The sequence below is a fragment of the Apteryx rowi genome, unplaced genomic scaffold (assembly GCF_003343035.1).
Source record: "Apteryx rowi isolate R43461 unplaced genomic scaffold, aptRow1 scaffold_153, whole genome shotgun sequence".
NCBI classification, from domain to species: Eukaryota; Metazoa; Chordata; class Aves; order Apterygiformes; family Apterygidae; genus Apteryx; species Apteryx rowi.
In genome coordinates this window covers 941912-967938 of record NW_020447786.1, presented here as the reverse complement: position 1 = coordinate 967938, position 26027 = coordinate 941912, and the positions used below count along the sequence as shown (strand labels likewise).

The window sequence follows — 26027 nt, the reverse complement described above, 5'->3', positions numbered from 1 at the left end:
AGATGAAGTCTTACTCACCTGGCTGGAGCCACTGAGGCAAAGTTGGTAGGGGCTGGTCCACAAAGGATAAGCGAATACAAGTTTTATGATCACTCCATTATATTTATGTGGCTAATGGAAATGCTTATTTAACACTTCGGGGTGAACAGARAGTAAGTTGGAATAGGCTTGTACTTTTTTCTCCTAGCGACTTTTTAGTCCACGTTGTCCTTATTAATTTCTTTTCATTTTCTTTTACTGAGTGCTCAAAGGCAATTTGCATAAGAGGCCATTATAAATTAGATCTATTTAATGGTATACTCATCTCATGGCTATTTAATTTTACTTCCTCATATGTCTAAATTATATAATTTTGGACTATCTACTAGAAGCTAGAACGTCTGGAGAGATATCCACATTTGGGAGAAACGCAGGTAGCTATACTACCTGAGTGGAGAATGGCCGTAAGTTTCTCTTCATCTTTCAGAGGACCACTCTTAGGAGTAACAAGCTGCTCTTCTTTCCTGAACACCGCATGTCATACGGATCCAGAGTGCCAGAATACCTAGCAATTTCTGTAATAACTCTGCATAACAAAAGTTGCCTCGTAAACATGATATAACTGAATAAATTTGCAATTTTCAGTAGCACATTTATTAAGAAAACTGCATTTTAACCAAGTACCCTGTTGTAATCGCTTGCTCTCAGTGCTATTATAACTTGTTCTTATCTCTTCCTCCTTACATATAATTTAAGGTTTCATGTCCATGAGTCTCAGGAATTCCTTGGCACAGACAGTTCCTACATTATTAGAAGAGACATGAATGCACTGATTAAAGAGAAGGTAACAGGGGAAAATTGTATTAAAACCTAAAATCTTATTAAACCTTTTACAGAAAAAAATATTTATACAGGATCCAAAAAAGACAAAGCAAGAACAATGTACAAGAGGAGGTACTAAAACATCAGGTTTTTTGAGATTTAAAAGAAAATCTTACATGGCATTTTAGAGAACAGATAAATCGTAGATACCGAGTGGAAGTGATGTCAGAAACCTTTGTGGAAATAATTGCTGGAGATTAAAGAACTGAATCATTTACATGGAGACCATTTCAAACACCTTAGGATTGTTATGTGAGCACAGAGGCAAAAGAAAACACAAGGGCAAACTCAGAGGGCTAATGAAACACTTAGAGGAAATTGAGACAGACAGGGAGTGGTGAGTGGTCTTAAATGCAGAGTGAACTACGTAAAGAACAGATGGGAAGGATGTGAAACGATGAGTGAGGCGGTATCGTTACGGAATACAGCAGAGACAACACAACGAAACATGGGATTTGCTATAACCTGCCTGATCAGAGACAGCACCAGGAGCAGAGATGAAAGCAAAATCAGACATATTACAAAATGAACTAATAGTCATTGGATCTAACCCACACGGACAAACTGACACATTAACTGGAAAAGAATATATTGCACAACACCATGTAGTCATGTTGCAGGAATGCTGCTTACACTAGAGAGTGAACTACAGCTTTATATCCTGCAGATGAGGGTGAAGATGTTGTGTCAATAAATGAGAGTCAAACAAAAGAGGATATGTGGGTCACAGGGAACATTGGGATAAACTAAATAATCGACAGCAAAGGCCCCAGAAGAAAACAGCAACACCCCAAGTTCTATTTGCTTGAAAAGGAAGTTAAAAAAAATTTAAATCTGCATTTTCCCTGTTAAACAGGTGATCTAGCAACCTATGAGACTTACACCAGAAATAATAATTTCTTTCTAAAATAAAGCTAGTACAGGAAGTCCCTCTGATTTACACAACATACTGATTTGCAGTCTCATAGCGAGTGCAGGTTGGAATAATATCCTGCAAAAGCTGTCTAAAAGTTGTAGACTCTGTCATATCCCTGGCACATTCATACACTCATTTCCAAATTCAGGACTGTCATCCACCCAGACCCAAACGGCACTCATAGAAACGCTGACAATTTAGAAAGGGAGAAAATAGTTGGGATGGGATGTCAAGAGCTTGTGACTCATGGCTAGAAATCTATACATGTGGGCAGAGGGAAAGTGTCTCCCACAGTCGCGCTGCTCCGGCGAGGGTGAGGCCAGGAGAAGGCTGTCCCAGAGCTGGCAAAGATGGGACATGAAGTTTTGCTTTACCATATACCTCCTCTCTCTCCTCAGTACATCTTGCTCAGTTTCTGCTCTACCAGAGATACCGACAGATAAGAGAGACAGGCTGCAACCCAAATTTGCATCTTTTCACACAAGGCCAGGCAAGCAAGGGTTTTAAAAGCACTTTCTATACGGTGGCAGCCAAACTTCCTGAAGCTCTAGGTTGCATTACAAGCATTACATTTGGCTGAGGGAGGTCTGTCCTCTGCTTTCCAGCTGTCCCCCCAATGCCACTGAAGAGCTATCCTCACCCCCACAACCCCCAGGGCTTCTGGCAAAGTAAGGCTCCTCCACCTGACAGACACCGAATCTGCTGGTGCTCCCCCAGACATCGCGTCCATCAGGAACCCTCACCAGTTCTGCTCACCTCCAGATATCGAGCAGTCCTCAAACCTTTTTCGATACCATACCGACTTCTCTTTCCCCCAAAAGCCCAAAATATTTTGTTGCTTCAGCTAAACCACTACCTACAGGGCAGAGGCACACCCCTCTAAGATCCGTGAGCCCCCCACCTGGCTGGCCAGCTCTCTGCCCTACCACCACCGCGCACTAAGCCGAGGAGACCCCCATGCAGGGCAGAGGTGGTGGAAACCCTCCTCCGTCCCTCTTCTGTCAGGAGACTTTTTGCTTCAATGGTTTGCCAGGATGTAAGGCAAATGACCACTGTATTTTACGAGTTACAACTCCATCTCTCCCTGCTACGTTCTTCAGGTTCACTCACGCACTGGATCTACTGACGAGCATACTGCAAGTCTTTAAGCTCCACATCTCCAACAGTACTTGATATCTCACAAGTCCTCAAAAACTTTAAAGTTTTCCAGTGCGCATCAAACCCAGTTTTCCCAAAATCATTTAAACCAATGAAATGTTAAATCAATTATTCACACAAATACTTTCTCCATCTTTATTTTTTTGTAACCAAGTTTTCTTGGCAATGATAACATTTCACAGAAAATTTAAAAAATACTCTGTTTTCTTGCCAAGATAATTTTACTAAGCTCGAATCCAGTTTCACTGAGGCACATTATTTATGTTTTATCTTGAGGGAAGCTGCCTATTAAGTTAGTAGCAACCGTATCCTTTTGCTTATGATACAGTTATTACCAAGTTATCAGGAGTACCTTTAAGTTATTAGGGTGCAATGGCAAATTAAGTACTTTGCGTTATAATTAGCTAATAACTTTTGAATTATACTTTAATCATGTTTAAGATGGTTGGGTTTGCTGTGAGTACAGATAACGGAGGATAGGAGCAGAACAGGAGTATTTATCATTCAATACCAAAAGGCGAAAGCAGCTAAATTGCTGAATACATAGCATCYCAAAGGCCATGATAATCTGTATATTCAGAACACCGAACCCCTTTGCAGTCAGCAGTGCAATAAAGTAGAACTTGTGTGTCGGGATCACGTTTAGGGAAAAAAAAAATAAAAATAAAAATACTAGCTCCAACCCACTCTCCTTCGAGTCTGGCAATTTTTCTTAAAAAGATATGTTAGTAACACCCATCTTCAAATCTCTATCAATAAACCCTGTAAACTTAAATTCCACAAAGAGAGAACACACACACACACAAAAACTTAAAAAAAAAAAMCAAAAAAAAGCTACAAGAAACATTTCACTTTCAAAAATCTGGATGTAGAAACAATCATTCTCAGAATGGGGGAAATTCTTTGATGTCTTTCCTTGGTGCATCAAATTTGCACCCCAGCTTTCATGAATTTCATTCAGAGCATTGCTAACTCTCAGTATTTCCTTTGTACACTCAAGAACATTTGGTATCAAAATTTCACATACAGATCACTGGAAATTAGGAAACACACTCTGAGAGTCCTCCATTAAATCCCTTAGAAAAGAATCAGCAAAATGAGTTCTGGAACCAAAAACATTAAATATCACAGGGTTAAGAGTGCATGATCTATGATAACCCTAACTCTGCCCTTTCTCAGAAAGTTACTTCAGGAACCAGGCATCACATTTTATTCGTCTGTGGTTGCTTTGAGCCCCGGTAAATAACAATAATTGCAATGAAATCACAAGCAACCAGACATTCCAAGATACTCACAATTCTGACTGGTCACTTAGCCAGAAATCCTRTCTATTTTGTTTTGTTAACTGCCGCCTCCTCTACGAGGAAGGACAACGCGTTGCCATAGACAGGACAAGATGGCACATGCCTTTCCCTGTGCAAGAGTTGCACAAACTCCTTTGCATTTCAGTCCATAAAGGCAACAGATTTTACAACTAACCTCTGGTACCGTACAAGGAATCCTATGATAACTACTCCTCTAGGGAAAAAGAGACCACTTCTACATTAAAGCTAAAGTAACAGCTTCTCACTGTCTAATCAATAAAATCCAAAGAGAGAAAGTGCTTCTAAAACCTTTAGCTCTTAACTGCGAAGAGTCTGTGTCCCCACACAACACTCTCCTCCAGAACCCAGACAGGAATAAAGTATTCCCAAACCTCCTCATTCCTCTGCTCTCAATACCTGTGAAAGTCACTTGCAAAGTCTGAATCATCCTTCTTGAGTATAATTCACAAAGAGGACAACAATTTGCTACTACTAGCTTGTGCATCAGAAGCCTGTAAAACCAATTAGCAGGTTTCAACCCTGCAGCTGAACACGGGTTCTTACCGTCTTACAAGAAAAAAAAAGTACATGTATAAAGAACATTATTAAGGTGATCAAACCAAGTGTCACAAGTTAGGAAATGTCAGATATAAAGGTGCTTCTGCAACTTTAATTTGCAAGCCTCCCCCTGCACAAAACATTTTAGACTCAGTCTTTAATGACATGGCAGTCTTCTTTTTTCCCCATAGTACGCTCAATTTTGGCAGTAGACAACCTGGAGATAAGCCAGGGTTAGACAGTGTAGCAGACCCTTGCCCACAGGACCCTTGCTTCATTTGCTGTAGGAATAAGGGATGTCTGACGAACGAGGCAGGGGTTGCAGGGAGGGAACGGAGGTAAGGCACAAAGAGGCTGCCCTGGAAAAGTTTGTTCCGTCCACTTGTGTGCTGGAGTCCCTGTGTGATGCCAGCCCGAAGTGCGCACTCCTCTTTTTCTGAGCTCTTACTGTAAGACTTTGGGGCTGGTTTGCAGAAGTGCTGAGAGCTCCTGGACTGAACTGCAGGGGAACTGTGCTTCCCACAAAAAAGCGGTACACAGCGCTAAGTGCTGTGAAGTATCAGATAGCAGTGGCCTCACATCCAGCACTCTAAATTATTCACAACTTTCATGTCTTCTGGTCTCAGCTCGTTTCATGTTATATCTCTGTCCTCAAACACAAATTGCCATGAGTGAAACAAGAAGGTCCTAGACTTAGGAATGCTGCAAAAAAGTACGTGAGAAGACTGACGACTGTCTTCAGAGCAGGACTCGAATAGTGAGCAGAAAATATGGCTCAAGGACACATGCTGAACCATGAGGAGAACAGGAGATGTTGAAGAGCTGTTTATTAATTGAGCGTCATATTTCTCTGTGCACTGAATGAAGGATTCCCACAGAAGAAAAACAGCAGTAGGCAACCACGTATTAGAGATGATATCACTTTGCATATACGTGAAGACGACAAACTAAGGCCGCCCCGRCAGCCCTAATCTTCTTTTCACATAAAGCTGTCTAATTGCACTGAGAAAAGCTGCAAGGCCAATTACACAGTATCTATGTTATTATGCTTCTCTCTGTTCTCTCAAACATTTGTGCTTTGCTTTACTTCTTATATCATCTGCTCCTACAACCCTCCACCTGGACTGAAAACTGTACTTGCAGGTTACCATGCTAGATTATGAATTCTTTAAGAAAATCAATCCAGATAGCATGAGAGGATACACAATAGAGGCAAGGAAGATGTGAGCGTTATGCCCACAGAACACAGTATTAGACACACAAGGCTACATACATGGCTGTTGTAATGATTAACTCTAGCTTATATGCCTTACAATTAGAGCACCATGAATCCTAGTGTGGACACACATGTGCTGATATAGACACCTGTTTATACCTGTATAATTTATTCTCACACCTTTACATGTTTAACTGCTCCATGCTAGAGGTTGAAATGATTTAAGTATTTCAGTAACTAGGAAAATCACACCATTGACCAAATCAGCTAATACAAAAGCTGTGCACTAATCAGTTAAGAGGACAGGAAAGTCCACCTAAAACAGCTTAGGCAGTGGCTCTGAGCAATAAATAATGCTTAATGCACAGGTTCGAAACGCCAAAGCTGCGGCTGGCATATTCTGCTGGTGGTGGGGGTGATAAAAAGCACATAGATAACATTATTTACATTGACAAACTTTACATATACAAAACATTGGCTTTATTGTTTATTAAATTAGATACTGTTATGGTGTAATAGTCCCTGCAGCCGTACCAAACCCAGCTGTAAAACGTAGTTCTGTGGAGGAGGGTAAAGAGAGAAGAAAGGAAAAGAGCAGAGATACTGTTCAGAAGCAATACAGACTCATAAATAAGGGCGTAAGGAATAATTAACCAGTGCACGTGAAAATACATGCTATGATGTTTTTCAGTGAATGAAATCCTCGAAAATAACACATGCCAGAGCTAAAAGTTACATCAAGATGCCTTTAATATATGAGAGGCAGGATGCAATTCAGCTGCCTAAACACAGGTGTTGGGTGCCACTGGAGATTCCCTAGGGTGTCCCAGACACCTCTGAAGGGCTGGTGGATGGCATTCAAAAACCACCACTGACTCGTACCTGCACCCAGAGGCCAGGCCAGGCAGGAACCGGGGTGTCTGCACCGGCACTAGATGCCTACGCCAAGGCCAGGGTTTCCCACCCACAGAACGACCAGAAATTAACTGTACTGAAATCTGCATCTTAAACAGTCTAATACTATTCTTTTTGGATACCAATTTCAACAGAAGAAAACCAAGCTTTATTAAATATAAGATAACAATTTTATATGATACAAAATTACAAGTAACTGTTTGTAGTGCTCCTCAAATGTGCAGGAATTAATAACACATTTAACCTAAGCACTATTTTACCCTGCATATCAGGCTACCCTCAGGCATATGAGCTGGCTGTCCTTAGTTCCTTCCTAAGATATAGCTTAACCAAAGGAAATAGGTAATAGTGCCGTTGGAAGTAATATTATGCTGCAAGTGCATTAGGATCCACGTATTTTAAATACATGTAGTTGTCCTCAAATATTTTTCCAAGGTGTTTAAGGGAGCTTACTCTAGGATTCAGCTATAGTCAATGGACAGACTCAGACACTTCTAGAGGGCCACTCAGACCACCCTGGTTATGTGGGACTGGATCTCATTCCACGTATGCCTTGTGCACCACAAAACTGGGATCCTGCAGGCTGAAAACCGCAAAGACTCTATCGTATAACAACTAATAAATTCTGAATGCATGCAGACAGGCAGGAGGAGATCTGTGAAGAAACACTCAGATATACTAGCTTCATCCATCTGGAGGGTTCACACTAGCTGAGGATACAGATACATATGTCTGTTGTGATCTTCATGGTAGAAACCAGCACAACCTGACAGCCAAAATTTCACGGTGGCAATTCCAGGTTGCTAACAAACAAAAAGTTCCCTATCTGGAAAGCTGAGCACTGCTTCRGAAAGATGTTGATCATGGAGCAGTCTGCTGTTTGAATCTATAAATCTTCATCATCGCATTCACTTAATTTTGAAGCCTTTCTCTAACAGGACAGAACTGAATTCAACTAGACTTGGACTAAAAAAAAAGGGGGGGTCATTGCCTGAGGGTTTTTCTGTATTTGCCCTTACCCCAGACATTGGTACTGCTGCACAACTCATACTAATAAAGTTGCAGCTTGCAATAAGTATTGACTGATACTGAAAAAAACCTGATCAGCCACCACCATGGGTATGCATATTGCACAAGGCTACGATTCCCTTACCAACAGGAAGAAGGAAAAAAGAGCTAACAATTCAGTGAGAAAAATCTTGAATTTGAAAACTAACAATTTTCAGAATAATTCAAGTTCCAAAACAGACATTTTCTGGAACAGAAAATTGTTTTAAAATGCTTTCTTCCTCTGTGTTTGCTGTAAAATAAAACATCTTACAGCCACCTCACATTCTCCCTCCACTTGTGTAGCTACTTAAATGTGATATTTTTGCTCTATTCCTGARTGTAGTAAAATTTTAATTTAGCAGAAATCTAGGTGTTCTGTTAAATTTCTGATTTTTTTTTTTCTTGCATCACCACAAGGCATAGATACAACTGTTTTCAACTGTCTTTACAGGAGATCCACAGAACCACATTATCGAAAAGTGAGGAAGTCTGAAAAGAGTTTGGGATAATTAAAAGCTGTACCGTTTCATCAAAACTCACCCCTAGCCCCCACCCAGAAGCCTCCTCTGCTACAATAAATGGTTTGGAATTATGGAAGGGTTCTGGTCATTTGCCTTTATCCTTCCTAAAAAAAGTACTTTAAGTTTAGAGACAAGCAGAGACTAATCAGCACAATGAAAGGAAGAAGTCTGGAAAAAGCCAATGTCATTTAAAACAAACAATTCGGGCTATGAAGCAAGACTATCAGACCGTATCCTCTTGCTAACCACTGCAGCCACAGAAGTCTGTATTTATTTGCATTAGCCAAGCAGCCTTCTGTGTACCTACGGTGCAGCACTTGGCCACTCGCTTTTGCACGTTTTTTTTCCGCCACACACAAGTGCTCTTTGCTGGGCTGAGGGAGCTTGCTGCCTCTAATTGCCACCAAGCAATGGCCAACTGCTTTGATGTTAAAAGCTCTTTGGCAGGGATATATCCCGGGGATTTACACTGCTGTAAGGAAGGAATGAGTAGTTACTGATAGCTTTGCAGAGACTGACGAGAAGTCTCGACTAAGATTCAGGCCTCATATCAGATGGCCAAAAAGAAGGGGTATTTCTCCATCGTGCTTCAAGGTCTGATTGAACTTTGTGGAAAGCCTTCTGCTAAACAGTACTGAGTGGTCTAGAAACATTCATTATATCACTCAGCTCAGATGTCTTTACAGGAATAAAATAAGTGAGGGCATGTTTGTTTCTGAAAGTCTGTGAACCCTGGCAGAATTAAATTCTAAACATTTAATTTTAGGAGTATATCTCTGGCTTATTATCATCATCACTGGCCATTTAGACAAGACAAGGAAGGGATTTCATTTCAGTTTCCAAAAGCAGAAAGCTGACAGGAACGCCTTCCTGCAGGCTGAACCGCATGGAGCAGGGATTTCTTGCCATGGGGACTCCCTTGTGCATTACCCTCCTTCCCAGTCCTGTTTCCACACGGGCCCTGCCCCCCGCAAATGTTTTGTTACTACGGCAGAATAATATTAGGACAGCAATGAGGAAAATAAACTCTCTCTCTGCTATGATGGATGTGCCCTCATTTCATATGTACACTTAGTCAGCAGCGTGCTACAACAAACTTGACCTTTATGGGGACTAGATTTGCCCTGATCCTGTTTTTCCAGATCCCACCCCATTTATTCTGTTCTGTGTCTGCGGCCTCTTCAATTTTCACCTGATAAAGCTTTCATCACCACTCAGCTTTCTCGGTGGAAGCACTCAGCAGGGAAAGAGATTCAGGCTTGCAAGCCCAAGGGTCCTTCGAATGAAGTCCCCCTGGGTTCGGCCAGAGCTAAGCGCTGCTGCTGGGGAGCAGCCGGCTGCCGCAGCGCTCTGCAGCCCACCTGTCCTGCAGACTTGGGGACAGCGTTTGAGGACATGACTGATTTTTTTCTCCTGCAAACGAGAACTGCGTTACCAGCTTTGTTTTTYGCATGGTACAAAAGCCTGTTGTATGTTCTTCATCAAGTCCTATGGCCTTTAAGGTTTGTCATGTTTTCCAGAGTTAATTAGCACAAAGAAGGACTCACACCTCTGATTTAGCTACTTCGCGTTTTAATAGGAAATAAAGTCACCCACATGGAGGTTAAGTGCAATTGGAAGTTGCAGCCATATCAGCTCTTTCTATTTTCAAACCAATGTTTTAATGCCTTGCAACGATGCCAAGACAAGTAGCAACTTTCAATAACATCCTCTGCAACTTTCCTTTTGTGAAGCCTCCCAAAGAGAGAAGTATGAAACATATCTGATGGGGGGGGGGGATATTTCTATTTCTTAGGAGAAATAGGGAAACATTCACTTGGAACCAGAGCTCTGCAGCTCAGAGCGCAGCATCCGCTCAGTTACTGAAAACTGCACATCAGTCCAAAGTGGGAACGGGAAAGCACAATTCTAGCTCTCCTAATGAGTTTAGCTGGGTTAGCTGCTAAACAAGAAACAGCTGGTATGAGAGGCAAGGCCCAAGGCCCATCTTTATGAGACAACAGTATTAGAAGCTGGAAAAATGAGAATGTCTGATAAAAATCAGAGCCTCCAAACAAGCTTTGGCTACAGAAAAGTAGCAGCTTTTCTCCTCTTCCTTTCCCAGGACTTCTTCCAAAAGGGAAATGGAAGTAGGGAGGCATCTTTCCTGCGACAACTCCCCCAGCTATACATATTCCTATAACAACATTTATCACCATTTCCCTAACCGCACATCTCCTTTGCACTGAAAAGGTGGACACCGTCACAAGGTTTTCTGCTGTGGCAGCATGCTGGAGCCAACAGGACTCTACAGTTTCACTGCAGCAAGGCAGAAAACTGGCATGACCAGCAATCTGGCACAACACCTACTTTCACATTTTGGAAGGTCAGAGGGAAGATTAACACTCAGGGGAGTTTATCTGCAGGACAAACTTGTAAAGTAAAATAACACAATATTCTGAAAAGGATGAGGTCATTGTTTGTGAAAGCATAAGCAAGACTTGAGAAAAATCCATTTAATAGCAATAATACATATGCATATTGGGAACCTATCATGATTAACAGCAAAAACAATTTGAAAAACTAGAAGAGAAAAAGAAATATAATACATGGCTAGCATGTATACTTTTCAAACACTTGATGGCTACTTCAGGCATATGCACCTGTATTAACAGCACTTGGAGAACAAGCAAATCTTAGTTTTTTAAACAGAACATGAGCAGTTTTATGGGGACAAGCTCAAAGTATACAATGAAAATATATAATTTAAATTATTATATTTTTAAATTCTGAAATTATACTGGTAGCAAACTAGAATTGAATATCAAAAGCAAAAACTATCGCTTCTGAGGCTGAAGAAATTATCATCATGGTGTTATCTAATCTCACCCCAGAAGTTAGGAATTATGACTGAATCATTCCAACATAGATATAGCCTGAAATTCTATGTCAGAAGTATGTCCAACTGCATTTGGCAACCCTTAGTCAAGAAAGAAGCTGAATATAATTGCATGAATATTTGAAATGCTTCATTATTCATGCAGGAAGGCTAGGTAAAAAATGTCTTATAGTCCCAAGACACTTGAGGGTGTGTGTTATTGGGTAATAACCAATTAGGAATGTTGACAGCACTCTGCCTTTAGGATCATCATGGCCAACAACACACTGGGGCGTTTATTGCTGTGCAAAAGCACACACCCACTGCCTACTGCTCAGTTTATTTAAGTAAACCTTTCACCAAAGGAAGTGGAAGAGACCCAAAAGGATGCATGTTTGACAACTCACTTTGATTCTACAATACTTTTTCTTCATTCTTCCCTTTGCTGCTACGCTCCAAAAATACATCTTTCAATAGCACTTCTGAATTATTGATTACTACCCATTACTGCTTGGAAACAAATCTGATTATTTCTTCTCTGTTTTATTGCATATATTCTTCCAAATAACAACATCCTTACTATTTGTAGCAAGGAAAGACTGACAGCCAAAGATCCTAACCGCATAATCTGTCAAAAAACATCACTACACCATTAAATAAATATTGCAAACTAAGAACAACAGAAATCAAGTCTTCTTTTCATGCTAGTCTAAGAAAAACATAAAAATCACTAATACAAGCATATAAAAATAATTTTTAAAAAGTTCAAAGTTTAAAAACTATCAGTTCTGACACATTTACAAGAATCAGAAATTCAGCACAAATTTAGCCCATGACAGTGCAGTCTAATGCCTTGACAACCTGCCAAAATAAGGCTAGAATACACTGAAACACTAATTTTTCTTTCTTCCTTTTTCTTTATCTTTGGAATGAAAAAAATCTGAAATGAAATTTGTATTCTGACCTAAAGCAAAGTAAGTATTGTAATAGATGCCTAATGGGACTTTCACACCTACAAAAGAAACATTCAAAACTTTTCCTGAACAATTTTTTTGCTTCAAACATGTATAATATGAAATTTATTATACAAAGAAACATATTGTTTTTTTCTACAGCTCTCATTTTCTGGCTTGTATCATATTCAGTCCATCCTGTGGCACTGAGTACTGCAGCATTTTCTCTGAATTTCCCCAAATGCTACCTCACCCTCTCCCCTCTGTATCACTGAGATGATGATGTTTTGATGAAGTATCACACATGGGCCCTCCAGATAATGGATTCAATGGGACACACTTAAAAGATCATTTTTCTCTTTTGTATTGACTGCCTGCACTGCTCTAAGACAGGAAGGGTTTTCATTTTTTATGTAAGCTGTAAGACCCTGAGGGCCCTCTAAACTGTTTAAAAGAAATCAATTTTCAGATGGGTGAAAGGAGCCTAGCAGACCTTAATGAGACTGTGTAGCCGTTTTGGAACTCCTTCCACTCGAATCTCCAACAAGTTTGGGCAAACTTAAAACTAGCTTTCAGCTGAGCCTCTCTCTGGCATGGAAGTGTTTCCTACTGTTTAGGATTTGTGGTTAGCATTCACACAGAACTATAATTTATAGTATGCATATGGGAAACAAAATAAGAAAAAAAAATTCACAGAAGCAAAATAATCACTACTGCTGATGAAGATAAACAGCACTAGGGCTACTAAGCAAACCAGGACTTGGCACTTGCATAGTGGCAGGAAACCATTATCCCGTGACACGGTTCTAATACACTGACATTGTTGCAATTACATCCAGGCAACCTAACAAAACAAATTCATTGTATGGCAAAAAATATTTCCAATTCAACATTGCAACATTTATTTTTTTAATTACAGTACAAAGAATACTGTTGGGGTGTGGAAGGACGTAATCCATCATTTGCTCTGAAATGACACACTTTGGGAAATGCTATGTATTATAACTTCCTATGCCACAATAAGTAACTACAAGCAATTTCTTCAGCAAGGAATGCAAAGAGTTTGGGTGTGGTCTTGGGAGATGCTGCTTATCCCTCCAGCTCCCTCGGTGGCAGTGGGAGCCAAAGGCAAGCCACATTTTGCTGCACTGGGATCCTCCTGTTTCATGTGTGTGTCTCACAGCCCATACAGCTCTCTACTTGCAACTCTCCTCACGTGAAAAGAGCTTTAACAGTTCAAATATGGACTATGCAAGAACATAAATACAATTTTTTAATTAAAAGGAATGGCATTTTAATAGGTCATTTAAAGAACGATTATGTCTACCGTTTGACTGACAGACAAGACACATTTTAACATGAAAACCCCACTGGGGTCTAGGATATAGAATGAATCTGTGTCTTTATAAATTGATGAACCACTAAAGTATACCCTCTTGCATTTAATACTGTTATGCTCAACCATCTCATCTTAAGAAGAAAAACTGCATTTTTTTATTACTCTCCTTTCACCTCTTCACAAACAGAAAGTTGTTTCATGGAAGCTATGAACTGCCAGTGTCACTTTCCTTCACTGAGTGCCTGTACTGCAAAATGCAGTGCTATGTAGAAATATAAAAGATAGGTCTTCAGTAATTAGCTTGGGTACCAGACGCAGCACAGCTGAGTTAGCTGGAAGCAGGATAAACTAGTCCAGGTGGAGTGCTGTGCTGAACTGCTTCAAGCATCTGAGCTAGCCTACGTACACTGCACTGTCAAAGGACTAGGTGGGAAGGCGACCCTAAGACCACTGTTTTCCTGAAGGTGAAAATGTACAAAGCATGCCAGAAGAATTAGCTACAAACTCAGCTTAGCTCCTTTCAAACTGTTACTGGAGCTCCTCTCCCCACCGAGGTCTCTGAGGTATGTAGAAAGTGTCCAGGTTTTGGACAGGTGAAGATTTTGGTAGGGTGGCTTAGAAGACCAAGAAAATTGACCAACTGTGGTGTAGCAACAACTGGGCTCGAAGACTTCCAGAGATCAAAGCTAACCTACAGACCACAGCTGGAAACAGTTTATTTTGATCACTAATTCACAGTTTCTGTGAGAGAGAGCAATACTGATGGGTCTGAGCATACTTTCAACTGATGTTGCTACAGTTGAAAGCAACATTTGAGATATTTGCAAAATATGCTAGCTGACTAACTACTCAAAGGAAACTCGCCATCAGCAGGAGCCAGACGACAGAGGATGTGTGGGGAGAAAGGGACAAGAAGCAATAACATGCTTTGATCTGGTTAGGTAAAGGTCACTTGTGACTTCTGTAAGCTCTGCTTCCTTTCAATAGAGATATAAAAATGTAGATGAAGAAAGAAATGAAGACAAAGCAATGAGGAAGTTCCGATGACAAAAGCAAGCTCGATTCTCAGAGCAGACTGGGGACAGAAGAAACATACTGGGCAGTAACTGGAGAGGCATCCCGAGAGTTGGAGACTGAGGGAAACAAAAGGCTGAGAATGAATGACAAAGGAGAAATAAAGCTCATCAGATGACACTTGTCTAGTCATGACACTGCCACATTTGAATAAACTGCAAAGCAGTTAAGTTAGAGGGCATGTTCATGTAACAGGAACTGGTGACATTCCCTTGGCCAGCACAGAGCACTTATGCATTATTTGCATTAAACAGAGTGCAGATAAACATTGGGTCCTAAGCAATTTTCCACATTTCCTATGCAAACTTTTTAAATATATCCCCAAATGGCAAGCATACTTGTATGTAAAACCCAGCCAGAAGGTTGATCCTTACCAGAAAGAAGTAAACCAGAAATTGGAATCTATATCCTAAAGCTCCAAACACACCCAATAGGTGGCCGGGTGTTGATGGCAAAACTGGAAGCCAAGTGTTTACTTCTGCAATTACGTACATACTAGATGCCAATTTGCTTAGCAACTACATTGCAATTTATGAAAGACCAGTGAAGTACAAACAACTTATGTGGGAGCAGGATCATATCCCAGTGTTAACACACAGAGTTTGAGTGCAAAGACTGAGCAGAGCAAAAGGCAAAACAAAACACTGAACCTCGAGACTGTGATGCAAATCTAGATGCAATCAGAAATGATCCATGAGCAGAATACTTCAGTGCCAAGCATGAAATTGCCCACCCAGTTTCTAATGGCCTTGTCCTTATCAGAGCAGCAAGAACCATAGGCTCAGCGCTCCTTTTTTCTGAGTATTTTCTTGGCCAGTTAGAAAGAGAAATGTTGTTTGGGTGCCTTCAAGCCGGTTTATGAAGCCATGCTTTTGGGTGAAAAAGCGTATAATGTATACTACAACCAGCTGTCCATCACTGACAAATTTCCATCCATGAATGGATGGATATCAAGCAGTCATTAAAGTCAAAGGATTTCTTAAAGCGCAGACCTTTCAGCCAAGTTACTGACACCCTCCCCTCTCACTGACAGGTTGATCCAACCCATACAACCTCACACAAACCTACAGGAAAAGGGATCTATTAACCATACTGACAATTATCAATATAGATTTTTTTCTTCCCTCAAGAAACACGTTTGCTGCTGAGAGGACTAAGAGCATCACAGGAAAGAGCTGAAGCCTTTAGCTCTGTAACACTCCTGAATGTAGAAATTTATTCCCCTGAATATTTCCATCCACAATGTCATACTCATGTAACCACAGCTATGCATGGTATCAGCCCCTGTGATAGTAGTCTGTTCATCTACCTTCTCTCTATGTCTGCCTATGTGCAAAACGTACTCTAACAATTCACTATCTTGATTTCACTGCCATTTTATACATTTGAATGCAAAAGCATTTAATAGAAAGCCCTGGCTTTTATCCTCCGAATAAGTAGTAGGCAAAAATGTTTTTACTGACACTTATAACACTAAGATACCCGCTTGATGGCCCCTTTTGGTGATGACTCACTCTACCAGTTACTGAGTACATGATATAAAAGTCGGCCAATCTGATCATATTCACTAGTCAGCGGCCACAAGCAACAGCCATAACATGCTGACCTAGCACGTTAACAAACATACTGCAGGACTAACACAGAAAATATTAACTTCTGCTGAGGCAACAGTGACAACTGACATGTGGTGATCATTAATTGATGCAAAGTGAGGTCAATATATACCTTGAGTTCAGTATACACACCTAGAGATAAAATTAATCTGGGCACAGCCAGGACCAGAATATATGCCTTTGAGCTCTCCATTGACAAGCATGTATTACAAAAGATTTCTCTTCACAATATTAGTTGCGTAAATTCTCAGGATTTCTTGAAATTGAATAAAGGACATTATCCTACACCATTCTATATTTTTCCCTCCAAGTTTACAAAGGTGCCTAGACCAACCAAAACAAAATACGGAACAGCACCCCAGGAGTCAGAGATACAAGGTGATAGCACAAAAGTTTTCAACTATGTTGGACTAACCGTGATAAGTATGGTCCTTCTGGATCAGCACGTCATTTTTTACTAATATATTACTGATGATACCAACATCATCAACTGTTTCTATCTCAGTTACTGGCATCTATAAATATTTACACTTTAAGATAGTAATCTTTTACACTTTCAATCATCATCCCAAAGCATTTTACAAATTGATTTTTGTTAACCTTGGTAGGAAGTAAACAAAGCTCAAAGCTTTATCAGTTATCTTGGGTCACAGAACAGGTCAGTAATAGAGTCAACGTATTTCCCTTTCCGAAACCCCTTCCCTTGCCACAAGACCATGCGACAATCAAATGATGAAATAAAAAAGGCGAATAACAAGACGTGCAAATCAGCATAGGTAACAAAGATTAAATTGAGCTTCTGACAACCTCTTCTGCTTATTTCCCCTTGCCATGAACGTTACAAAATATTATGAAACTGCCACCTAGACCACTCATGCTAACACAGCAGATGGGGCTAAAATACAATAATATTGAAAACTCTCAAGGAAACTTGCTCTTTGAAAGCTAGCAACACTCAACGTTTGCTCTCAAAAAATGAAGAACTACTTTAGTCTTTAGCTACTGTACTGTCACAGATATTTAAGAATTACTTCTTCATTAGATGTGAGTTTTGCCGCTCTAGAAAGATCACCAAATACTTCCACAAATAGAGATGTGCCTTTCAGGAAGATGAATCCAGATATTGAGAATGGAAGTCAGCAAAGATTTAATAACACCCATCCAGTTAGCATTTCCTTAAAAAGCAAAAAAGTTCCTTAGCTAGAAATCTTTAATTTTTATTTATTTTTAAATAATAAGCATCACATGATTACAGTTTGAGAGGTACTATTCACACAGTCCAGGAAGCATGACAGGACTGTTCCCTTGGCAATGCTGCAAAAGGTGTCCTATGCAAAGTGCAAAACAGCCCCACCACAACAGACCTCCTAACCAGCAGCCTCCAGCAAGCTGTTGCACCATGCAGAAGCAAGAAGTAAGGACCGTACTGGTGTCTTATTTGGAACCAGGGACAATCTTCAGACAACAGAAACAGTGAAAGCTCTGAAACAGGTAAACAGTTCTAACCTGCCTAATTCACAATATGTCTTATGTCCCTGGAGGCCCATGTATGCAACCTGTGAAGGATAAGGCTTGCTCCCAAACTGTCAGTAAAATCCAAGGATAGTCTGGGGGTTCTCCTAAATAATTTTGTACTCCTGATGGAGAAAAAAAAACCCACACCTCACCAACCCCAACCCTCCCACCCAAAAAAACAACCAACCAAACAAAAAAACAGTGTCCTAACTGGATCCAAGTGTGTGAAATTTAATTTCGTTGAGGGCTGAGAGTAAAGATTAGGTAAGAAAACTGGGACATGAATGGATTGGTTCATATGAAAACCTGAAACAGCCTTGGGCAGAAATTTGGGAGTATTGTGAAACACTGTACAAGAAGAACCCATCCTCTTATGCAGGGAGTAACTCAAGATGGGAGATGCAACTATACCATTAGATACCCCTCAAAAGGTTTCAGAAGGTAACATAGGCTTTAATTAAATCTTCCCATTCTATGACAAGAGTACAGAATGTGGCAATGTGATGCCATGGTATTATGCAAATATTTGTACTAGATGACTTGGACAGCACTAATTAAAAGTCCAGATGCTTTGAACCTATGAGATAGATGACACTGCTGATATCGCTGATATCAGAGTTATCCGACAGCCAATGCTCATATGACCAAAGCTAAATATCTTCCCATTTAGTTATGCCAGTCAGCTGAGGTGCTCCAGTCTGGTGCACAATAACTTTTGGTAGATGTCAGACAGACAGCATTAAGGCTGAGAATGTAGGAATGCTGGCTCCAAGTCAGTGTTTTATCCTACTGGAAGATGATAATGCTCTGCAAGAAGAAGAAAAGGCTGTGCAGGTTCAAATATCAGAACTGACCTGTGCTTACTCTATTCATAATCATAAACCCTAAAACCTCAATTCACTTTCCTCAGACTCTCTGGTGACCATAGGGAACAGTGGAAAAGCATGTGTTTGCCTCAGCTCTCTGAAGAAAGGCCCCTTTAGCAGACCCTCAGCTTGTATCTTTCCTTCCCTGGAAAAAAACATTTGATGTTTGTTCTGGACTGTGGCAAGTAGACACATTTTTGAAAATCCTCACTCACAAAAACAAAATAATAAAAAAATCAGTATGCCCAAATCCCTGAGAGGTAACTTCGTGTTACCAAATGTCATCCTGCAGACCTGGTCACTTAAAGCAAACCACAGGTTGTCAAGAAGAGGAGGACATAATCTGGTTCAAAACAGAACAAATTGCAAAACCACAAGACTCCTCACAGAGTAAAAGTAATATTGTTTGGTCCATTGACATGGACATAAGCATAACACGGACACAAGCGTAACCAACGCTGCTGGTCAACACTTGAGAAACAGCAGGAACAATCTACACGAGTGATACATTCAAGGTCTACAGTCTTGATGGAGAGATCTGTACAAAAGTACACCTACCCTTCCTCAGGCATTTACAGAAAAATACCATTTCTTTAAGAAGAGTGACTTTACGTTAGGTCTTCTGCATAGATATACTGATTCAAATTGTCTTTTCATGAAGCTTGTGTCTGGCAAACTTATTATTCAGCTGGATGAGATCATGTCTGAGGCATGGTCTCACTGGTAGCTTGGGAGAACATGAAGCCAGTTGACGAGATTTGATATCATATGTGATCTTCCTTGTGAAACTAGCAAGTTCTCCCTGGTCTGGAATATAGCTGGGCTCATATGAATTCTTTTTTATTAGTCTTCTTTTTTAGCATTATTTCAGCTTCAGAACGTAAAATTCCAGGAATACTCAAACTGTTAGACAAATGGTTTGTCTGTTGGATTATTTCACTGTGTCAGCCTCAGTCAAAACACAGGTAGGCCCTGCTTCCTTGGGTTCTTCAATGACAAAAGCATTTGGCAAAAGCCATTAGCGATCTTCCTATAGCAAAGGGCAGAGACACAGCATCAGTTGCAAGACGCTCATATAATCTCACCTAGGTTTTCTTTGGAGGAATGGATAGATACCTGGCAGTAGGTGTTTTATAAATCAAGTCACAAACCAGTGCCGCAGATCTAATAAAAGAATCATGGAAAATGTGCCCAGTGGGCCATAAGTCTCTACCTGATATCATTTAAGGAACCCTTTTAAAGTACCCTCTCCAATTCCTCCCATACTGTCCAAAAAGGGAAAAATGGAGAGGCATAAGATGTTACTGAACCCAAAGGAGGAAGAAGAGTACACTTGCTCCAAAGCAGAGACTGCTCTATCAGGATAGCTCTCCTCCACACAGGCAAGTCACAGTGACTCCAAAGCTGCTGGTTTGGATATCACCCTTTCAATCTCTCAAAGAAAGATGACTCTGGTACCTGGCTCACAGATGAAAGGTTCATTTTAGGCTTCTGGCCCTTAGACTACATGTAATACGAGTTAGGAGTCTAATGACTTTCATGTCTCAACCTGTTAGATGCTGGAGCTTGCAACCTATGCCTTGACTCATCCCTGGAGCAGTGCTCTTCCAGGCCAGATAATCAGGACCTTATTTTTCATGGGCAATACTTCATATGACAGTAAACCTTAGGAGACTTCAACTCATCCAAAGTTCTCTGCAAGACCCTGCTTCAATTTGGACCTCATTCACACATGTGATACTGGTAGAAAAAGAAAACATTCAAGCAATGCTGACTGGAAGCTTGGATTAGAATAACCCAGCATCAGCAAACTGTAGAGAGACTGTAGATATCCTCTGACCAGATCAGACTCTAAGGAGCAATGTGTGTTAAGGACCAAATACTACTGGGTAGCGTTTACCTTATGATACATACACACACACAGATACATGCACATATATATATTAAAAAAAAAAATTACCACAGTGGAAAAAAGTTAAGGAAAGATCTCACAGATGAAAAACAAACTATAATATCGTGATTGCCAGCTTATTGCCTCACACCATTGTCTTGACATCCAAACTAGTTTAGTAACTGCTCTTTTGAAGCTGCTAATGTTAAAAAAAAAATCTGAAGTTCTAGAAGTGGCTGGGAATTCCAAGTTCTAACAGCTATGCTGGGATTATTCTCTCATCAAGGGGTTCAAAAGACACTTACTGTCAGAATTGAAACACAAACGCATGTCAGAATGACTTGAAACAGAATGACTATAACTTAGGGTTTGGGGGTTTTTAAATTATGTTTGAAGAGCTTTAAAATGTTTAATTTATTAAACGGGCTTTGACACTACAGGCATAGCTTCTACTTTAAAGTGTTACAATAGCTCAATTGAAAGCAGAATATATTAAACTTAAATTCCACTGCTACCATACACACTTATGAAAGACATTTTAGTTTCTTCACTTAAAAAGTAATATGCTGTCCCAGAGAATTTAACATGGGAACAGAAGCTGCATGTTTTTAAAGCAACAGCCTCTCATGCTGCACTGCAAGAAGGCACCCAACACCAGGAAGACATTTTACTACAGTTTCAGACACCACCAGCACTCCATCTACTGAGAAATGCTAAGTAATCACAACTCCTGGTAGTTGAACACAACAGTCCCTAAGAAAAGGTCCCAAAAGTGGCAGATTCAGTTTTTGAAGAACAGTTCAAGTTTTTCCAGACATTGCTTCAGTCTCTCCTGGCAGACCTGTGCTTTGGCAAAGCTTCTATTACTTTGCTAGGCCTGGCCTTCCTTGAGGAGGTCATCATAAGACAGGCCATGTGTCCAGGTATGTCTCTTTCATATGCTTATATTTACCATTCTCTTCCTCTAGCACCACCAGCTCTTACTGTTAGAAGCACTACTACAGTCCTAGGTAAAACTACATAAGCAATGCTAGAGGCAGTAATATCAGTGAAATGTATGCTTAGAACAAAAACATATCCCATGAAGTGTATTTTGTACTCTTTGGAAAGGAAAGTTAGAGCTGAGGGATGCTAGAAATTCCCAAACTTGCCTCCTGCTCCTACCCTCCATCCCCCAACAACAAAAGAGCTGATGGAAACAAAAACTTACCCAGACAAAAGAAATTCACCTAATAAATGCTTCAATTGTGAATCATTGTTATTAAACTAACTCAAAAGAATGGGCAAAGGTGACACTGGAGAGCAGTCATGTGACAGGACAACAATTGATAGAGGGAACTGTCTAGCTCTTGAAGGAGAAAGAGAAACTCATCTTGCAATAAAATGTACTTACGAAGTGAACCACTTAACTGTGGTTCAAATAGAGTGATAAGATGCCACCCAGACAAACTATATTACATGAAACAACTTGAAGAGTTCTATTTTAAGACGCTCTTAAAGCCTTAGTAAGGAGTGACTTAATTTCTTTAGCCCCCAGCTAATTACAAGAATTAAAATACCTAACATTCTCATTGTAGGGGACGATATCATTTGAACCCTTCATAAAATCTTCAGCAAGGAAAAAAGATCCTGGTGCTATCAAGAATCACAATGTTGGTAAGTGCCTACAGCCAAGGATCCAATGGATTACACCTCTCCTCTCTCACTAATCCCCCATGCACTAACCCACCCATCCTTTGGAGAAAATGAGACCTGGTCTCACCTCTCTGATGAAGGACACATGTCAAGGTAGCAGCAGGACCCCTCTGGGTTCTCCTTCCCCATGAACTCACAACTTTATGCTGCTTACCCTATGCAGATTTTCTTTTCTGCTTTAGCATTGAAGAGGAGAGAGAAAGGATTACAAATGGCTGGGAAGAAAGGGGAGTTTTATCTTAATTTCCTCCTCCAACCAAATGCTGGAGTGGAAAGACGATGAAGGTAGCACTGTCTTCCCTCTAAAACAGGATCAGGCAGTGAAGAATAGGGTATAAGAATAATATTGTGATACAGTCAACATCTAATAAATGATAGCTGTCATTTAGAATTACCATATCACTGCAATGTCTATCTGAAATCACAACCATGAAATATCCACTCATTACATGTTCCATGCATTTTTTTAAAGATTATTTATAGAAAAGTTTTCTAACTGCTTAATACCAATAACCTACCAGAATCACCAGTGTTTCATCTAGAAGATATATGCAGTGAGAGTTAAGAGTCTAATTATTTAAAAGGTCCCAAGTTTCTATAAAAAGTATTGTTAGTACTGTTCTATATTTTGTTGCATACAACCACACCTTTATCTCTAGAGATACATTTGAGATTACATGCTGATAATACAGGATAGCAGTTATTGCTCCAAAAACAACAACAACACAGAAAACCCCCCAACTCCCACCTTTGCACTTAAGTGCAGGATCTATATAGTTTTTGAATGTAATAAATCACAGAATGGGTGCCCAGACATAAAACCAAAATTCTTTGGGGAAGAAAGAAAGCATTCTTTATCATTGACTTCATTTTAGCACATAAACACAGGGATTTGCAGAGGTGCCATTTGTCTGAAATGCAGTGAAGGAGGGAAAGAAAAGTCAGTCTCTAACCTTCTACCAGTACAGAAACCTAACTGAATTTTGAAACAAAAGGAACTAAATTTAACATTCTGAGACAGCCCCAGGATGTTCAAGGACAAAATTGAGGAACAGGAGTTGCTGAAGACATGCAGAACAATCTTTTTAAAGTTACCTGGAATCAGGATATTTTGTAAGCGTGGCCAAGCTGCTGGTATACATGTGCCCACCCACATCAATGTGAACTGGTGCGTTGGATTTTGTGAGTTGTGCTGGAGTGGGGATGCCTTGATTGTTCAATGGAGATGCAGGGGATCTAGTGATCAGAGGTCTTGACATATTGGGCCGACTGTCCTGTGAAGAGATAGACCTTGGGTTAATGATCTCCTTAATAACCTCACAGAAACCCCCAGTCTAGAGTCAATAGCACTGTCTCACAGTCTCAGCTTATGATTTTCATCTTATTAAATTGTAGACAAATATTTGACAATTTTTAAATCAATCCAGCTTTAAACCTTTTAACTGGCTATGTTTTAAATAGGTAAAGTAGGGCAAAATGCAATGATACAACCCACAAAATAGAAAACAAGTTCAATAAAACAAGCTGTTCCTGAACACTGCTTACAACAGACAATCCATATTAAAAAAAAAAAAAAAAAACCCTCATTCTCATATTTAAGAGCTGGTAAAGGCTCTGAAAAAATATTACTAGCTGTAGACAGTTTAACTGGCTATGTTTTAAATAGGTAAAGTAGGGCAAAATGCAATGATACAACCCACAAAATAGAAAACAAGTTCAATAAAACAAGCTGTTCCTGAACACTGCTTACAACAGACAATCCATATTAAAAAAAAAAAAAAAAACCCTCATTCTCATATTTAAGAGCTGGTAAAGGCTCTGAAAAAATATTACTAGCTGTAGACAGAAAGACTGTGAAAGTCACTGTTTTCTTTAATTAAAAACCACAGGCTGAATTTATGTTCCTTCCCAAGCCCTCTGCCATTGCTCCACAGCCAGAACAGAAATACAAACCCTTAACTCCTCCATTCTGCACAGGCTTCTCTCGATTTTCCAATTCACATATCACGAAAACTGAAGCAGAAACACCTGAACTAGTCAACTGTTCATGTACTGCAGCACACTGGACACCGACAGCCTTTGAGAAAGACATTTTCCATTTAAAAATTATACATATAGCAGCAGATGGCCCTGTGTGCCCTGCATAGGCTGCAGGTCGGAGCGACTCCCCGAAAAAAGCAAGCTCCGAAAGCAGCCCAGGAGCAGATGCTTGCTGATGAAACCAACTTTTAGTCACAAAGGAAGAGATGTAACGCTGGTAAACAGCACACACTCGGGCTCTGCACACGGCAGGGTGGGGCCCGGCAAAGCGATTTGCTGGAGCCAGTAAGGCAGGCTGTATTCAAAGTCCGGGATTAAAATAGAAATGTATTCGAGAGCGGTTTTGAGACAACTGCGCTTTCTACGGCGGGGAAGCGCCGTGCATGGTGGAATCTTCCAAAGATGCCCTGAGAACTAAAAGCCCTTGCAAATTACTAAGTTTTACATTTAAAAGGTAAGCAAAGCAGCAAGAAGTCAGATACACTTCATCACAAAACTCTCTTTCTTCTTTCGACACGTCTTTTAGCTGTGAAAGGTAATGGATTCCTCGTAAACATCTCGGCAGAGCTTGCTATTAAACCTCGGCGAAGCAGAGGAGAGCACGACTGTGCGAGACAATTACCGAGTGCTCACATTAGCCGAGTCCTTCGGTGTTTAAAACATCATTTACACATTTTTCACGGCTGTTAAAGATTCAAGCTATAAAGGCGACACGAGCCAGGTAAGTGTCTAACTGGAATGATTTACAGGTCAATGTTGCACAATAAATCCAAGTAATATGTAACAAAAGGCATCTGTAAACCACAAGATACTTAACTAATTTTCTTTCATACACAAAAGCAAGTTTAGGTCAAATACAGATAAAAACTGAAGGGATGAAGTAAAAAACCTAGTTGAGATGTTGGGGAGGGTTTAGGGACTTTTTTTTTCTGTTTCTTTAAAAGCAGAAGTTAATATAAGTTTTCAGAAATACCACTCTTAATCACTACAATTGCTTGAGGAGGTGCCTGCAGCACGATGAAGACAAGTCCAGGCAAAATAAGGTACACACGCTATGCAAAACTAACGTCTGCTATAAATGCTATGTGGTACAACCACCACCCAAGATGCTACTGATCTGCAGTATGATATTGAGTAAAATAATGAAGAAAAAAATTAAAAGCAACAGCTGAAAAAGTGAAAATAAGACTGCAAGAAGAGATACAAACTGGGTAAAAAAAACAAAAACACTTTTGATGAATAACAACAGGAAAGCAGCCTGTGGGGAAGGGAACACATTTCAGTGCCTAAAAGCAGACAGACAATTTTAAATCAACGAAGAAGGCTGAGACTAAAACAAAAAACAAATTCCGTAACTTGTGTGAAATAAACAACATTACCTCCCTTATGAGGATCTTTTTTGTCAGAAAAACACAACCCTGTTGCAATTTAGCACACTGCAGCACCATGGAGTCCGTAATAGTTTTTCAATTGGACACATCTACTGTATATCCTGCCTCAGGCTGTTCAGGAGAAAATGAACAGATTTGCAGGGTTAATATTGTAGTTAGGCTGGGACCTCATTCAGCATAGCTATGATAGTGCAGGATGTATGAAACGGTAGAAAAATGTAGAGTATAAACATCATTGCAAGGAAGGGAGATAGGCTGAAGAACTGTAGGCATTTTACAAGGCAAAAGAAAAAA

General features: G+C 40.1%; 1 protein-coding gene across 1 annotated transcript in view; it reads right to left on the bottom strand.

Moving 5' to 3' along the window:
- KCTD1 (potassium channel tetramerization domain containing 1) overlaps nucleotides 1-24568 on the bottom strand; it is a 35497-nt gene extending 10929 nt beyond the window's left edge. Inside the window, exons 1-2 of the mRNA XM_026059178.1 lie at nucleotides 24304-24568; nucleotides 23398-23576 (exon numbers count right to left, since the gene is read on the bottom strand). Of these exons, the coding sequence (XP_025914963.1) occupies nucleotides 23398-23561 (164 nt within the window). The 5' untranslated portion in view covers nucleotides 23562-23576; nucleotides 24304-24568. The remainder of the gene's footprint in view (nucleotides 1-23397; nucleotides 23577-24303) is intronic.
- Between the last annotated feature and the right edge of the window lie 1459 nt (nucleotides 24569-26027).